Source organism: Chrysochloris asiatica, unplaced genomic scaffold (genome assembly GCF_000296735.1).
Source record: "Chrysochloris asiatica unplaced genomic scaffold, ChrAsi1.0 scaffold00081, whole genome shotgun sequence".
NCBI classification, from domain to species: Eukaryota; Metazoa; Chordata; class Mammalia; order Afrosoricida; family Chrysochloridae; genus Chrysochloris; species Chrysochloris asiatica.
In genome coordinates, this window is record NW_006408599.1 from 4,926,168 (window position 1) to 4,943,697 (window position 17,530).

A 17,530-nucleotide genomic window follows, 5' to 3' on the forward strand; every position below is an offset into this window, starting at 1 on the left:
GGATGACTCCATCAAGATGGATGTTGTTGTTGTTGTTGTTGTTGTTGTTGCTAAGTGTCTTCGAGTTGGTTCCACCCCATAGCAACCCTGCATAGGGTTTCCGAGGAGCGACTGGTGAGCTTGAACCACCGATCTTGCAGTTCAAACCACTTTGCAGTCTGGCACATTAATCCACAGCACCACACCTGGACTCTTATCAAGATGGATACAGATCTCTAATTCATCGAAGCAGGACACCTTTTCAGGGATACTAAATATAAGTTATAAAACAACCTTCCCATTGAATTAATGGCTTATATTTTCCAAAAGTATTTTTACTGTGGCGCTGTGGGACAAGCACTGGAATATAAATTCAGTTTGAACCACAAAGTCAATGGTCCAAACCCACCAGCTGCTCCTCAGGAACCCTATACAACACTTAACCAACAACAACATGGTTCATGTAATACCTACAATGGCCCTAAGAAACAGATAATATTAGTTCGGTCGTATATAAGAGTAGGAGTCCTGATGTGGTGCTGTGGGTTAATACGTTGGACTGCAAGGTCAATTTGAACTGCTAGGCTGGTGGTTCAAGCTCACCAGCTGCTCCTTGAAAACCCTATACAGGGTTGCTATGAGTCGGAACCCACTCAACAGCACTTAACAGCAACATATATGAGTAAATAAAGATCCAGAGAGGTGACATGCGTTGTTTATAAGCATACCACATAGTTGGCAAAAGGCAGAGGTGGGATTTTGAGTTGGACTCCCAAGTTCAAGCTTCTTCAGTTTTGATCTACTCTCTCATTAATAAAAGGAGCTCTGGTAGCGTAGTGGTTACGAATCGAGCTGCTAATCTCATGGTCAGCAGTTCGATACTACCAGCTGTTCTGCGGGAGAAAGATGAGGCTCTCTGCTCCCATAAAGATTTACAGCCTCAGGAACCCTATTCTGGGTCACTATGAGTCGGAACCGACTTTATAGCACATAACAACAACAACAACATCATTAATAATGGAAAAATGGAGACGTTCTCACAGGACCTTCAGCACATAAAGTAGTTTCTTCCAAATAGTTGTTGTTTGACCAAGTCAGTTCTGACTCATAGCGACCAGTGACCCTGTATAGGGATTCAGACAGCAGCTAATGGATTTGAACTGCCGACCTTATGGTTACCAGTTCAGTGCTTCTCCTACAGTTCCATAATAGGTACTCAGTAAATGCTTGTTAACATTTTGAATTATTCTAAACATTGGGCTATGTTTTCAGTTTTGAAATTATCCTAGATCAGGTTTTGTATTGCTTTGTGCATCAGGTTTTCATTGTTATACACTTTTCCCCCCTCTTTAGCTCACTTGCTATCCATTCTTCCATGCATTTGCTTATTTATTTATCCAGTTAACATTCTTACAAATCCTACCATGTTACAGACACTGAAATATTTTCTAGGGGGAAAAAAAAATGACTAAAAAGATTCCATCTCTTTGGTATTGTTCACAGTCTACTGAGAGAAAATGAAAAGCAAGCGGGTGGCAATAATAATGGAAGTGTAGTTCCTGCAATAGGTATAAGGAAATGAAAATGATTTCGTAATAGAATTAAGGCTATAGATAAGGAAATGGATATGACATTCTGGTGGACTCTAAAATGCCTTGAATTTTAGTATTATTATTACTCTTTCCTTTATCTTCTTGTCTTCATCTTTAATCGAGTCAATGCCATTCTGATGTTTTTATCCCTGATGCTTGGTTGGCATCATGAGCATGGAGACTGTGCCTTTCTGGTTCACCATAGTATCTTTATGGATGAAAACAGTAGTCAGTAAATATTTTTATTAACTGAAGAGAATTGAGATCTCCAGGTGAAAGTCTCACCTGACAAATATGAAAAATAACTGTAGTCACTCTCTACCTAAGGAGTGTTCCCTGGATGGGGTGATGGTATGGCCTTTGTTTCTGAGGCAGCGGTGTTAAGTTGTGGAGTGTCGCTTATCTCTCCTACCCAGGGAGTTTGCCCGTTGGAAGGTGAGGAACACAGCCATTGAGAGGAGAGATCTGGTCCGCCATCCAGTGCCCCTCATGCCGGAGTTTCAAAGGAGCATCCGCCTACTTGGCAGGAGACCAACCACTCAGCAGTTCATTGATACCATCATCAAAAAGTACGGCACCCACCTCCTCATCTCTGCTACATTGGGGGGTAAGTCAGCATGACTTTGGCTCTGGGATGGGAGGGTGGGATGCCATGAGATCAAAACCTTCTGAATTTCTCTGCCACCAAAAAGTATACATTGCCAAACTTGCTTATTTTTTGTTGTCATAACATTATCATAGTAGCTAATTCAACTCTACAGTGCTGTCTAATTTATGAGTTTAGTGTTTTGTGGTACTGCTTCATTTGATAAAAGTCTCCATTCCTTTGGAATGTAGTCTAATCATTGGGAATGCAAAATCTGATCTAAACAATTGATTGTGACTCACCTTGACCCTGTATAGGGCTTCCAAGGCTGTATGTCTTTATGGGAGTAGAAAGCCTTACCTTTCTCTTGTGGAGTGGCTGGTGGGTTTGAACTCCAGATGTTATGCTTAGCAATCTAGTGCTTATCTTACAGTGCCACCAGGACTTCATCTGATGTTTCTGTTATTGCTAAATGCCATTGAATCATTTTTGACTCATAGCAAAACTTTTTTAGGTTTTGTGAAGAGTAGCTGGTGGATTTGAACCACTGACCATGTGGTTAGCAGTCCAGTGCTTGTCCTATAGCATAATATAACAGTTGTTTTAATACCTTTAGAATTTTGGAGTCTTAGTGTGGCGCTGTAGGGTAAGTGCTCAACCACAAGGTCAGTTCAAACTCACCAGCCGCTCCTCAGAAACCCTAGACAGGGTCACTATGGATTGGATCCAACTGGATGGCACTTCATAATAACAACAACAACATAGTCTAACCTAGATAAATATTTCAATTTTAGATGTGATGTAGGAAATTTTTTCTACTCACTTAAGCCTACTTTAGGTTCCTATCACCTATCTCTTGAGGTAATAATTTTACAAATGGGGTCTTATGTATAGCTCATTTGGTGTGATATAGCTTAACAGGAAAGTAGAATAATGACTTCATTCTGATCAGTTTTATCCATAATGCAGCACAATATTCAGTATATCTTTGAGAGACTGAGAATAAGGAGGGAGGACAGAAGGAAGAAAAAGTACAAGGAAAAAGGGAAACAGTAGAGACTAGTGCATGGAGTCTTGGTGTGGCGCCATGGGATAAGCACCAGACTGCAAATTTGATTTGAACCACAAAGTCTGCAGTTCAAACCCACCAGCTGTTCCTCAGAAGCCCTATGGAGGATCTCAATGAGTTAGAACAAACGGGATGGCACTTCGTATTGACAACAACAGCAACATATTTAGATATACCGGCTTCCTTGCATCATTTGATATTATGAACTACACTTCCTTGGGCATTCCTTCTCTTCCATATTGATGGGTCCATTGGACCTTAGGAACTTTGGTGTTGGACCACACCATACCACCTGCTTAGAGAGATACTGAGTTGCATTTAGGTGAGGTAGGTATGACCTTTGCATGCTAAATAATAATTTGTGTAGTAATGGAAACAATGGAGTGGGGTATACCTTTTCAGAGGAAGGACTGTACACTGTGGGTTGGAGAGTCAGACATACTTCACAGAACAAGTAGCAGATTAGCTTGACAGCAGCTGGCTAGAAGGAAAGTGGTAGAACTTTCCAGGTTGAGCATGTAATATGAAGGGGCTTCAAAAAATTCATCAAAAATAGAATTAAAGGATAATGGAATTTCCCCACAAACCTTCAGAAGCCCCACAGTATACATTTTGAGAAATACCAAATTAGTAATTTGGTAGTCATCATGCTTGGAAAAGTGGAGGGTCATTGAAGAAGAGAAAAATGCCCCCAAATAGATAGTTTGACATAAAGGTAGTAACAGTGGGCTCAAACATAACAACAGTGGCGAGGATGCCTCAAGACCAGGCAGCGTTTCATTCTGCTGTGCATAAGGTTGCTATGAGTCAGAACCAACGTGATGGCACCTAACCACAACAAACAGTTGGGTAGTGTATGGATTTTTGTTGGGAATGTGGTTGGAGAAATTGGTTGGACAAATTCATTTGTTCTTACAATAATATGAGTCACTGCTTATTGATTAATTGCCACATAGTAGGTAGTGTATGCCTTCTCTAGTGTTAAAAAACTTCTAGTTAAGTCGTATCATATCCATTTGTATATGAAGAAACTGAGGCTCAGAAGAGCCAATGTAACTTGTTCAAGATTGTATAGTTAGTACATGATAGAGCAGTTTTGTACCTAGGATTTTCTGTCTACAAAGAGTACAGTATATTTTGACCCCACATTAGTCATTTAATTAACCATCTCATTCTCCACTTATCCACCTTCTTCAGCCATCAGCCAATCAGTATGTGTTTGTTGGTGGTTGTTAGTCAAATAATGATTTATGGACTTTCCATGTCAAAGCAGGTAGTATAAGTTCTATTTTATTGTAAAGTGAGAATGGATTCACTTCCTCAATGAGTGTAACATTAACCTGTACCCTTTATTCTGAATTCCTCCCACCTTCCACTTCATTTGGTGAAGAAAAACCCAAACCAACATAAAAAACAAAAGAAAGCCCTTTGCAACCAATTCAATTATTCCATTAAAAGCGCTGTTCTGTCCAAGTCCCTGGAAATTCCAAATAAAAAAGACATTTCTTTTGCAGTGAAATATATTTTTAATTTCTCTAAGGCGAGGTGGTGAATTATTCACGGGGCCTTGTTCCTCTCCTGTTTTTACAGCACAACATTTTAAAATATGCAAAACTTTGGATTGGGATCCCATGTTGGACAGCAAGCTCTAAATGTGCACTCGATCCTAAACTTGGTGGAGTTGGGAGGGAGTGAAGGGAAAGAGTTTTCTTGTTGATGAATACTTAGGGGCCAGAAATGGTGTGAGGCCCTTTTACATCATCTTTTCATTCATTCAGTCATGTAAAAAAAAATTTCTGAACAGCATCCTTAAGCAATCTGAGAGAGAGGAAGTGGTAGGTTATAGTGAAAAAAAGGGACGGTTCTAAATTTTGATGGTCTGGGTTCAAATCCTGCACCTACCACTTAATGGGTGGGAGACATCGAGAAATTCACTTTCCTGTCTCTTATACTAGTTTCTTCATATATACAAGGAAACCAATACAACTTTACCTTAATTGTTCCTAAGAAGAACACTGGTTTTTTGTTTTTGTTTTTAAGAAGTCCTTTCATAATTTATTTGAGGTGTCAGGTGAGTCCCAGGAGCATACTCAAACATCAAAAGCTAAAGCAACAAGCCCCCTCCCCATTCCTCATCTCCTATATATCTGAATCCCATTTTTTTCCCTTCTGATGGAAGGTGCTGCAGAGAATGAGGCAAAGTTCCCTGGAGGACAGAAGACTTAGGAAAGGCCTATGTAGGGTGAATGGGCAATTTGCAGGAATGCCCAAATGGGAAAGCAACTCCAAACAGAACAGTCTCTTAATAAACAAGAAATTAAGGCTTAATAATGCAGCAAGAAGCCCATTAACCCCTCTTGATCTAAGGTTTGCTGCTGCCAGTTCTCAGTCCAGAGGGAAGTGGACTTGCTTCACCTAGTCTTTCATAGGCCCCTTAGAGATCCTGAGATGACACTTGGATTATTTATTTATTCTTTCCTGTGGCTCTGGCTTCTAGCATATTCACTTACTTAATCATTTACCTATCCACCCATTCATCTATCCATCAATTTATCCATAAAATTTTAACTGAACATCTGCTCTTCATCAGACCCTAGAAGAAGTATTGGGAACATTACAAAGATGGATTAAATGGTCCTGTATCATTATCATCTACCCACCACCACTCAACTCACAGCCTAATTGGATCGATAGGCATTGAAGTTGATATCAGTTTCAAGAAAGATATTATATTCTCTTGTATAACCAGTGAAAGTTTCATAAGAATGTTCAAACATGAGTTTTTACTCAGAACTGAACTCACATGTAGGCATAGGGGACCCAAAGATGTAGTAGGTTCTTTCCCATTGGGAGATTTCGGTGTAGTATGAGAGATAAATCAGCAAATGCTGTAGAATTGTATCAGCTCCAAGCTTTCATTCATCATTCATCCACAGATCTTCCAATCATTTGCGAAGCACTTGATTCATGTCCATGTTGTACGAAGCAGTGGCAGTGAAATGATGAAAGACTCTTATATACACCCTGTCCTTACAGTCCTTCTGCTGTAATGGAGGAAACAGGCTATAAACTAGAGATCATCAGGCAAGGTTGTGATATCATGGAAAAGTACAGGGGCCTGTGAAAGTGTGCATTAAGAGTTCTTAACTTTCTTTAGGTGAGAAGTGGAGGATTCAGAAAGGTTTCCCAAAGAAGGTGCTATATTAGGTGAAACCAAGAGATGAAGATGTTAGCCAGAAAAAGTTAGCCAGGAGAAAGGCAGAAGATCAGGAGTTAGCCAGAAGAAAAGCAGATGATTGAAACAAGGTACACTTACACAGAGGGGCTGGTGGGGGCTGCAGCTCCAGGGAGAGGCAGACTTATGAGGACCTTCTGGCTCACATTACTGACAGATGCAGGCACCCTTCTTGCAGGCTGCAGTTTCATTCGCTTTGTTCTTATCTCTATTTTGTCTATTCACCTGGTGTTTGAAATTATCTCCTTACAGCTCTGTCTCCTCACGCTAGCATTGCCCAATGGAAATTCAATGTGTGTCACAAGTATGAACCACATGTGTTCATTTAAATCTTCTAAATAAACCTCCAAGGCAATTCTACTCTGTCATATGGGGTTGCTGTGAGTCTCTGTCCGCAAGATCTCAAAACAATAAAAACATTTCGTCAACTCAATGACAGCTACCAGCAATATTTAATAGAGCAAAAAGACAACATAGGGCTGTTTCTTTTTGATTGTGCCCTTGATTTTCAAAAGCAGAAGGACATTTGGCCAAAAGTGGTAAGAGGTTTGAAGTGGTTCTCAACATCTAGGGCCTGTAGCCCTGTCCTTGTCTGCAAAAGTTTGACAGGCTGCCTGAGCTCTTGTTTTTTCTCATGCAGGGGAGGAGGCATTGACCATGTACATGGACAAAAGTCGCCTCGACAGGAAGTCAGGGAATGCCACTCAAAGTGTTGAAGCTCTGCATCAGCTTGCATCATCCTACTTTGTTGACCGTGATGGCACCATGAGGAGGCTCCATGAGATCCAGATATCAACTGGAGCAATCAAGGTATGATTTGACAGTGGACCAGGGAAACAGGTCCTCCAGACAATAGAAATATAAAGCAGATGTTCTTAAAGTGAATGGACAGACAAGTCTGGGCTCAATTCATACCTGAATAGTTCACCCACCCGGACCCCTCACTGTACTCATTTACCAGGTACCCTGGAGTAACAAAAGCTTTATCTCTTGGGTGATCATGTGTACTGATTTACTGGTATAATTATCAAAAGTCCTCTCATTCACACAGAAAGTTCTCTTGTGTGGACAATTATCAGGATCCCTTTCTAAGTGAAGAATCTCAGACTACAACTGAGGAAATTGTTTTCCCAAGATCACTGAGCTGCTAAGAGTTGGGTTTCTAGCATACATTTGACCTCTGGCTCTTAGACTGATCTTTTAAACATTTGAATGTTCATTTCCCACCTCCATTTTGCAGATGGGGAAACTGAGGCCTATAAGTTAAAGGCTCTTACTCAGAGTTGCACAGCTAGAGAGCATCTTAGCAGAGACTAGAATTCAACTCTCTAGACAAGCGGTCTGTGTGTTTTTTTCTGTAAAGGGCCAAATAATGTTTTAGGCTTTGTTGGCAATGAAAACTTTGCTGGTGTCTTAGGCTGGGCTCTCTAAAGAAGCAAAAACAGTGAAGCATATGCACCTATCTATCAATGAGAGTGCTTCTAAAAGTTCATGGAAAAATGAAATGAAAATAATAGAATTGTCCCACCAATTTTTTACAGCCCCTCATATATAGAGATCGAGCTCAAAAGATGAATGACTCACACAGCTATAGAGACTGGCAAGTCCTAAGTCTGTGAGTCGAGTGCCAGGCTGGAAGATTCTCCTAACTCACATAGCTACAGGGAGTCATGAACCTAATATCAGTTGGTTAGATGGTAGACTGCTGGCTCAAGACTGTGAAGGCTAACAAATCCAAAGATCAGCAGACAATAAGGAAAGCGACTGACTCAAGTCCCTAGAACCAGATGTCAGATGATGAGGAAAAGGAATGTCATATATCTGGATGCTGGCCACACCCTGGAGAAAACTCAATTTCAACAGATTGGCTACTCATAGCAGATCTCATCATGGAGGTGACGGTATTCCATCACTTTCATCATGGGGAATCACTACAACATTACAAGGCTGCCAAACTACATCATAACTGCCAAACCACAGAGAATTACGGCCCAGCCGAATTGACACACAACCTGAACCATCACAGCTGCCCAGACTCAGTGCTGCTGATTAGCATGAAAGACACAAAAAACAATATGTACATACATGGGCAGGATTATGTTCCTATAAAACTGTTTACAAAAAAAGGTGGTTTGCAGTTGCTGGCCCATGCTTTTCTTGACCTGTGATGTCCAATAGAAACTTCGTGAAATGATGGCAATATTCTATATCTGCACTAGCCAAGACAGTTGCCACTCGTCACATGTCTTCACTGACAATCTGAAATGTGGCTAAATTTGTAATTGTATTTAAATTTAATTAATCAAAGTTAAGTCTAAGTTTAGCCGTATATAGCTAGTGGTCTTATTAGACACATTCTAGACTTTCAATTCAGTGACTCAGAGCATAAGAAACATTTTTTAAAAAGAATAGATTCCATTTTAAATATAATGTATTCAGAGGTTCCCTCTTAAAGAGACTGTGGGAGGACATTCTTGATATAAAAGATTAGTTCTTCTGAGGATTTCAATGCATATTTTTGCCTCTCACATTCTTTTAAACCAAATTATGCTTCCATTTTACTTGAGTCTTCACTCTAATTTCTTCTGAATAAAATGAAAGCCTAGACTTACTTTCAGACATTTAAAGATATCTCTAGGGAAAAAGAGAGCAAAGATTTAGGAAGACTCAAGCAAGATGAGGCAGAAATTGGCCAAGGGAGGAGAAAAGTGTGGGAGGGGGAGAGTTACTGAGGAGGGAGGTAGTAAGGAGAGAAATAAATCAGTTAGACAAACAAAGGGCCAGCTTATCCTAGAAGAATCACCTATATTGGGGGATTATGTTGTTAGGGAGCTCAGCGCTGAGAGAGGGATCTTTATGAAGCCATCAGTGTTGGACTGCTGCAAAGGCCTGGTTTTCATTATCACCAAATGGTCTCTCCCCCTGGATGGGATACGGAATTGAGATACTGAAGCTCTGACAGAGATAATCCTCTTTTGTGCAGCCTGCCTCCTTAACAGGAAAATCTCAGAGAGATGGCACAGAGGCCACTCAAGAAACCATCTTACAGTCACACTGCCTTCCCCACCCAACTGCTCATGTGGGTTTTGTGGGGATTTTTGTGTGTGTGCTATTTCTTGCATCTACCTCACGACTCAGCTGGCTAGAATATGTCTCTGTTCCAGCTGTGTTTGAGGCCAGCCCAGGTAAGGACCTTCTGTCATGGTTTTCTTTCCCTGGGTTTCTGTAGTGAAAGGAATTAGTAGTTTTGATTCTACCTCAATAAAGCTATATTGTTGTTCGATATAAAGAAATCACAAGTTGTATTTGAAAGAAAGAAAAAGAAACCTTATTATCCTCCAATTATTACCCTTAACTTTACCCTGTAAGATAGATAAGTGCTTTACTGACATTAGATAGATGGGGAATTTGAAATTTTGAGAAGGAAAGTTACGGTCTCAAGATTTCACAGCTGGAAAGGGCAGAGCTGGCATCTGAAAGTACTTATGGATGTTTTCCAAATCTTCATTCCCTATCACAATGGGTGCTGGGTCTTTATCATTGGGTTGTTGTTGCTGCTGTCCTTGTCTGCTGTCAAATTGGTTCCAACTCAAAGCGACCTTGTATAGGGTTCCCAAAGCTGTAAATCTGTACCAGAGCAGAATGTTTCATCTTTCTTCTACGGAATGGCTAGTGGATTTGAACCACCAACCCTGTGGCTAACTGTCCAATAGGTAACCCACTATGCCACCAAGGTCCCTTTATCATAGGGTTGTTGTTGCCATGAAGTGCCATTGAGTCTGTTCTGACCCATAGTGACTCTGTATAGGGTTTCTGAGGAGTGACTGGTGAGCTTGAACCACTGACCTTGTGGTTCAAACCAGCTTTGCAGTCCAACTCATTAACCCACAGTGCCACAAACCTCAAGACAATCCTGTAAGTAGTTATGCTAAATGATTGGAAGTATCTTAACTTTCATACTAAACCCTATACAGTTCAACGTTTATCCTCTTTAATAGCCCTATTCTGATTGGCACTACGTCAAGTCTTGTAAGACAATGTTTTTGGAAAGACGCTGCCCTCGGGTTGGAATATTTTGTCCTGTGGCAGCACTGATTGGGCTTGTTGCAGAAGGTTCTTTTATAAAATGGAGATCATCTTATTGTTCGAGCCTAAGAAGAATACACATTTACTCTACTTGATTCTTAGAGATGTCTCATCATTAGACTCTCTTCATTGAACATCTGCCATCCTGTCTAGTCCTTGAAGCTTCCCTGGAAGAAATTTGCTAGCTTTAGTTTCTAAAAAATGAGATGTTAAGTGACTTCCTTAGGTCACACAGCAAATAGATGCTCCAGCCAGGATTTAGATCCTGATTTTCCAGATCCCAAGGTTCCTGCTTTTGATATGTGGCATTGGAGTACTAGTGTGGGGCTGTGGGTTAATGCACTGGACTGCAAAGTCAATTTGAACCACAAGATCAGTGGTTCAAGCTCACCAGTTTTTCCTCGGAAACCCTATACAAAATTGCTATGGGTGAGAACCCACTCAATGGCACTAAAAACAAGAACAATAGCTTCAATGTATGTATGAAATGACCTTGTGAAATGAGAGCTGGCAGGCCAACCAGTGCAGTCTGGCTCCTGTTTGTGTATTCAACCACCCTGCTAGCCAATCAACAAGGAACTTAAGTCAGTCAAGTGTGGTTCCAGGTACAGGCAAAACCCTCAGGAAGTAAACCTTGACTCAGGCCAAAAGAGCCACTCTGTCAGCTTTATCTCTACCAAAAGAAACTCCCCAGGGTCTGTTTTAGACAAGACCACCTCCCTCACTCCTGTCTCACTTGGTGTCCACTCCAGGTCACAGAGACACGCACTGGGCCTCTGGGCTGTAACAGTTATGACAATCTGGACTCTGTGAGTTCCGTCCTTCTGCAAAGCACGGAGAGCAAACTGCACCTTCAAGGTAGGAAGCAGGTGGGATGGTGAGGCTAGGGGGAGGAGCACAAGTGAAATTTGGGGGAAGAGATACTCGGGGAGGATTGGGAGGGATGATATGGAGGGGGGGGATGAAGAAATTGAGAGTGAGGAGCCAATAAAGCTATGAATATGGAAATTAAGACAGTTATGATATATTTTTAAAAAATTTAATATATACAGTTTGTGAAATTCATGGTTATTAATTATTTTTCTCACAGAAGGTATGGAAATGTGAGGAGTTTTATCTGATTACTTTGATGAAAACATCAAAACAGTGTTATTTATAGATGTTGTCAACATAATATATATTAAAGTTTCATATATCATCTGAATTATCTACATTATTGTCTTTGATTTTCAATGTGTTTTGGCAGGTGTTATTTGAATTCCGAGAAATACAGCACACTTTATAGAATTGTTGATTCTATGTAGTTCCCTTCCCTCTTATTTGCTAATCATCTGTGGTCTTAAATGTGTGTGTTTTACACACATAGGTATGCATGTGTACACTTTTAGACTGTCCTGAGTGGTGCAAACTGTCAAATACTCGATTACTTGCTAAAAGGTGAGTGGTTCAAACCCACTCAGAGATACCTTGGAAGATAGGTTTGGCAATCTGCTTATGGTCCTAGCCTTGAAAATCCCATGGAGAATTTCTGCTCTCTTCACCATGCGTCAGAGTCAACTTGAGGGCAACTAATAATACCAAAAGATGAAAATCTTCAGTGCTATCTGGGTGCAGAGAGACAGCCACATCTTGACACTAATAGGGATGCTGCAACCACTGGAAGTATTAATTTGTTGATATTTATTCAGTAAATATTTATTTGATGCCCACTATATGTCATGTTCGTGTTAGATGTTCCATATGTATTCATTACCTTAAGAAAATATACACTTCAAGAAACATACAATTTCACCCTTGTTAATTCATCATAAAGAGGATAAAAGGTTGTAGGGGGGAAAAACAGCCATCGTAAAGTGCAAGCAGAGCTGTTTTTAAAAGCTTTATTTATAACAGTAAAAAACAATGTGTAAGGATCTTAGTTTTCTGCATAAGGAGATTAAGTGAATTATGTACATCTTTGCAACATAATCTTAGCATGTACTGAAGTGTGGTTTAGAAAGAATTTCCAACAATATGTAAAAATGATTGATATAATGTTAATTTTTAAAAAATGGATGATTTCAGATTGGATAGATGACTTGATATTAATGAAGTGAAGAGATCTAGGTATTCTTTGGAAATTTTGCAGGTTTGGTTCCAGACTACAACAATCAGTGAGTATTGCAATAAAGAAGTCACTTGAATTTTTTGGTTTCTCAGTATGTATAAAAGTTATGTTTGCTCTATACTGTAGTGTAGTATGTGTTAGCATTATGAAATGGTTTCCAGTATTGTGAGAACTGCCAAAATGTGATGTCACCAACATGAAGTGAATAAAGGCTGATAGACTTGCTGGTCCAGCAGGGTCACTAACATGAAGTGAACAAATGCTGATAGACTTGCTAGACACAGGGTCACTACAGACCTTTGATTTGTAAAAAAACACAGTATCTCCTGGCTACCATTGTCAACTGTTCTGAAAGGGACCACATTGGAAGGTCCCAGATAGAGTAGGAAAAACTGTGAGACAAAATTCAAAACTATGAAAAAACGACTGATCAGAAAGAGACCGGGACCACCCTTCAGGTCTAGAAAGGAATTCACCCTCCTAGCCTACTTTTCAGTTAAACAATAGATAGGAATGGAGGGAGAGCAACAACACTAGTAAGGTATGCTCACTATGGCAAAGTCAATCATCCAAAATCAAAAGGCAGCATTTACCTAAGGGCAAAACTATTGTTGCGGGGAAGGGATTGCAATCATTGAGATGAAACAAAGTGTTTGATGTGCTGAATATAAAACTGATGACCTTGCCTGTAAACCTTCACTCAATTCACAACAAAAGTTAAACACACATACACACACACACATTATCTGTTGAGCACAGCAAAATAAAACACAATAAAATGAGGTATTCCTGTATGTGTAAAATAAAATTGTAAGGAGCCATGTTCAAATGTTGAAAGAGGTTACCTCAGGATGGTTAGGTTATAGATGGTTTATTTTAGGCTTCCAGTTCCTTTTTCAAGTTTTATATAATGATCATGTATTCACTTTATAGATAAAAAAATGACATGCTTTAACTTTCAGCAGACTCACAATGTGACCTTCTAGAAAGGTGTATGATAAAGGTGATTCTGAATGTCAGTGGGAGGAAAGTTGAGCCAAGATTGGCAGGTAAAACTAAACAGAGTCTAATATGACTTTTTTATATGTTGGTTTCTTGGCAACTGTTTGATTCATGCTCCTGTTACAGAAGATGGTTAGAAAATGGTACTGGGATGACTTGTAGTGTCACTTGGGAACAATGAATAAGAATCCCTTAGGGAAATTGAGCCCCAGAAAGTGGCTTACTGTTAAAGCAAAACACAAAAGCAAACCTCTAAGAATAACCCCACTCAAACAGGTGAGTTTCGGAATGCACTGTAAGAAAGCACAGAAGGAAGACAGATCTGCCCTGGATTTTCAAACTTACTAGTTCATGTGATCCTGAAACCAACCTTGTGAAATTAGAGCTGAGGTTCAAAGCCAGAACTTAACTCCAGTCTGTATTTTTAATCGGCTATTTCATGCTATGCTTGTTGAGAATAGAGACTTGTGAGTTATAATTGGAGTAAATTTTACTATCAAGGAAGCTATTGAGACTGTAGGTACATTTGGAGACAAATTAATTGTGATTATAATAAAGTTTAAGGTTTAGGACTCCCTCTCTTTTTAAGTCCTTATCTGTTCTTATGCCAAATAGATATCCATTTTCATATATAATTTCTACCAAAATAGAACTATTGTATAAGTTCCAGGTCTCCAAAACCCTGATCTTCCTTTGGTTACTTTATTAGAAATATATTATCTACAAAAAGCATCATTTGACTGGATTAGGTGATTAGAGAAGGTGTTCATGTCCCTTCCAATATAGTTTCTAGGATTTTATGAAAACAATAAATCATGCAATCTTTATTGATGTGTATTTATGACCAAACATAATGCTAGGCCATCTATATGTGAACACAAATCTCATACATTTAATTAATCATATATACATATTTTAAGAACCCACCTTGATACAAGGTGATGACAAGACAGATATCATTCCTGCTCCGAGGAAGCATACATTCCAAACCCACTACTGTGCCGTCAATTCCATTCACAGCAACCCTGGAGGACAGAGTAGAACTGCCCTGTAGGTTTCCAAAGATCTAAATCTTTACAGAAGCAAACACAAAGTAGCTGGTGTGGGTTCAAACCACTGATTTTTTATTAGGAGTCAAGTGCTTTAATCACTGTGCCACAAATGATCTTTTCTACCAACGATGTGATTAAAACAAGCAGAAAAGGTGTGATGAATTTTAGTGGGGAAACATTAGGAGGCCTAGACTGCTGACAGCAAGCTTGGCAGTTCAAACCCAACAATTGCTCCTTGGAAACCTTTAGGGTCTCTATGAATTGGAACTGACTCCACAGCACTTAACACAACAATAAGGAGCCATGGTGGAACTGTTGGGTAAGTACTTACCGGCTAACCACAGGTTGGCAGTCCAAACACACCAGCCACTCTACAAGAACAAGTTGAGCATTTCTGCTACTGTAAAGATTTACAGCCTCAGAAAACCCCTACACAGCTTTTAAGCTATGAGTTAAGCTATGAGCTGGAATTGTTTTGATGACAGTGGAGTTTGTGATGCCAGATAGTAAGGGAACTTAACCTACTAGGGTTCAGGGATGTTTACCTTTGGAAAATATATAGGAGAGTCCTGAAGGATGAATAGAAGAGCGGAGCATGGGTATAGAGGCAGACAGAAGAATCTGTAGGAAGGGATGTCTGAGAAAATTAAAACTCCTTATGAGATTTGCCAAGATAAGAGTAGAACCATCAGTGGTTCTATAAGATATAAGCCAGAGTTCAAATCTTGGAAGACCTCTGCAGTGCAATGTTGTTGTTGTTAAGTACCATTGAGTCTATTCCAATTTATAGCCACCTTGTATAGGGTTAGCAAGGAGTGACTTGTAGGTTTGAACAACTAACCTTGTGATTAGCAATCAGAGCTTATCTTACAGTGCTACACCAGGTCTCCAATGCATTAATGAGTTGAAATTTAATTTGAGAACTATGGGCATGTAGAAAACTGTTAAATAATAAAGTAACATGAAGAAATTGATAATTCAGAAAATCACTTTGGATGCTGGATAGTCAGTTCATTCGAAATGAGTAGATTAGAGACTGGTGACCTGTTAGGAGGCTACTGCAGTACTCAAGATGAGATATCATAGGTTTAGACCTCAGAGGGGATACAGAGAAATTCATCAACTACAGAGTAACTCAGGAGGCATCATGGTGAGGAGTTAGTGAAAAGAACATAAGGAATTTAGATTGATTGGATGCGTAGAGTATGAGGATGAGAAAGACAGGCTAGCTAGGCAGATACATATGATTCAATATGCTATATTTTTACACAAATAAAACATGTCTTCTATGTTTGTTTGCCAACCACTCCTTCTCCCTGGAAGTTATTTTTGTAAACATGCTATCTTATTTTTTTTCCTAGCCATATATTAAAAAAAAAAAAAAAATGACATAGTAGCACTTATGAAAATACCTACCAGGGGGAGGGAGCAGTTGGCAGACAAACATAGAAAGTGTATGCTATTCGTGTGAAATATGGTAATACATAAGACAATGGAGTTAATAATAGTAATGAATAGTATTATGGGAATTCACAAAAGGAAGCACTTCATTCTTTGTAGCCAAGTATAAAATTCAAAGAAAAACTAAAATAGCTGAGAAAGAATAATATTTTCCTGGTGGAAGATAAAACAAAATGAAATTAAAAAAATCTTCTTAAATATAAGCCAGGAGAATAGCTCATGACTTTTGAGTACAAGATATTCAGTAGGATAAGAAGAGTACTAAGTATAAAAAAGACAAGACTGATTAAAATATACATTAAAATTTTTAAAAATTCTGCTCATCAAAAGATACTATTAAAATGAAAATGAAATCCATGCTGTTTTTGCTCTTAACTGCTTGCTGTCCATTTGGTTCCAACTCATAGTGATTCTGTGTAGGATTTCCAAGGAATGGCTTATGGGTTTAAACCACTTATCTTGTGATTGGCAGCCCAGTGCTAATTCTACAGTGTGGAAGAAGATATAGGGCATTAATTTATTTGATAAAGAATTCTTACAAAGAATATAGACAGATCTCCTAAAATTAGTAAGAAAAAGACAATCTAGTAAGAAAAGAAAATGAGCAACAAACATGAACAAGCACCTTACAAAAATTTTTTTTTCAAATGGCAAATAAACATTTGAAAGATGCTCAAATTCTTCTGGTGAGAAAAAAATGGAAATGTAAATTCATATCACAATGCAATACCATTACACAATAATCTGTGTGACTAAAATTGAAAAAAGCTTAACAATACCAAGTAATCATGATGAAGAGCAGTGGGAATTGATGTGCACTGTTTGTAGGAATATGGTCATGGTAGTGGTGTGCCAGGGAGTCATTTCCGACTCATAGCAACTCTGCGTAGGGTTTCTGAGGTTGTAAATCTTTACAGAATCAGAAAGTCTCATCTTTCTCCCACGGAACAGTTAATAGTTTCAAATTGCTGACCTTAAGGTTAGCAGCCCAACTGGTAACCACTATGCATTGGTGTATACTCGCTTTGGAAATTATGATTACTTTTTAATCCAGCAATTCCAATACCTAGGTTTGTACCCTGCAGAAGTGTGTTCTATGATACTAAAAGACATCATTATTTATAGTGGCTTTATTCAAAACAGTTCCAATCTGGAAACAACACAAATGTCCATCCACATAGAATAGATAAACATATATAAATATATGCAGATGATACAACCTTGCTTGCTGAAAGTGAAGAGGACTTAAAATATTTACTGATGAAGATCAAAGACCATAGCCAATTACATCTCAATGTAAATAAAACAAAAATCCTCACCACTGGACCAATAAACAACATTCTTATCAATGGAGAAACGAT

General features: G+C 39.1%; 1 protein-coding gene across 1 annotated transcript in view; it reads left to right on the forward strand.

The window, feature by feature from the left end:
* The window catches only part of BRINP1 (bone morphogenetic protein/retinoic acid inducible neural-specific 1), a 290,590-nt gene that overhangs the window by 151,373 nt on the left and 121,687 nt on the right, over positions 1–17,530 (forward strand). The window contains exons 3-5 of the mRNA XM_006865677.1: positions 1,988–2,178; positions 7,102–7,271; positions 11,300–11,405. Coding sequence (XP_006865739.1) covers positions 1,988–2,178; positions 7,102–7,271; positions 11,300–11,405 — 467 coding nt within the window. The remainder of the gene's footprint in view (positions 1–1,987; positions 2,179–7,101; positions 7,272–11,299; positions 11,406–17,530) is intronic.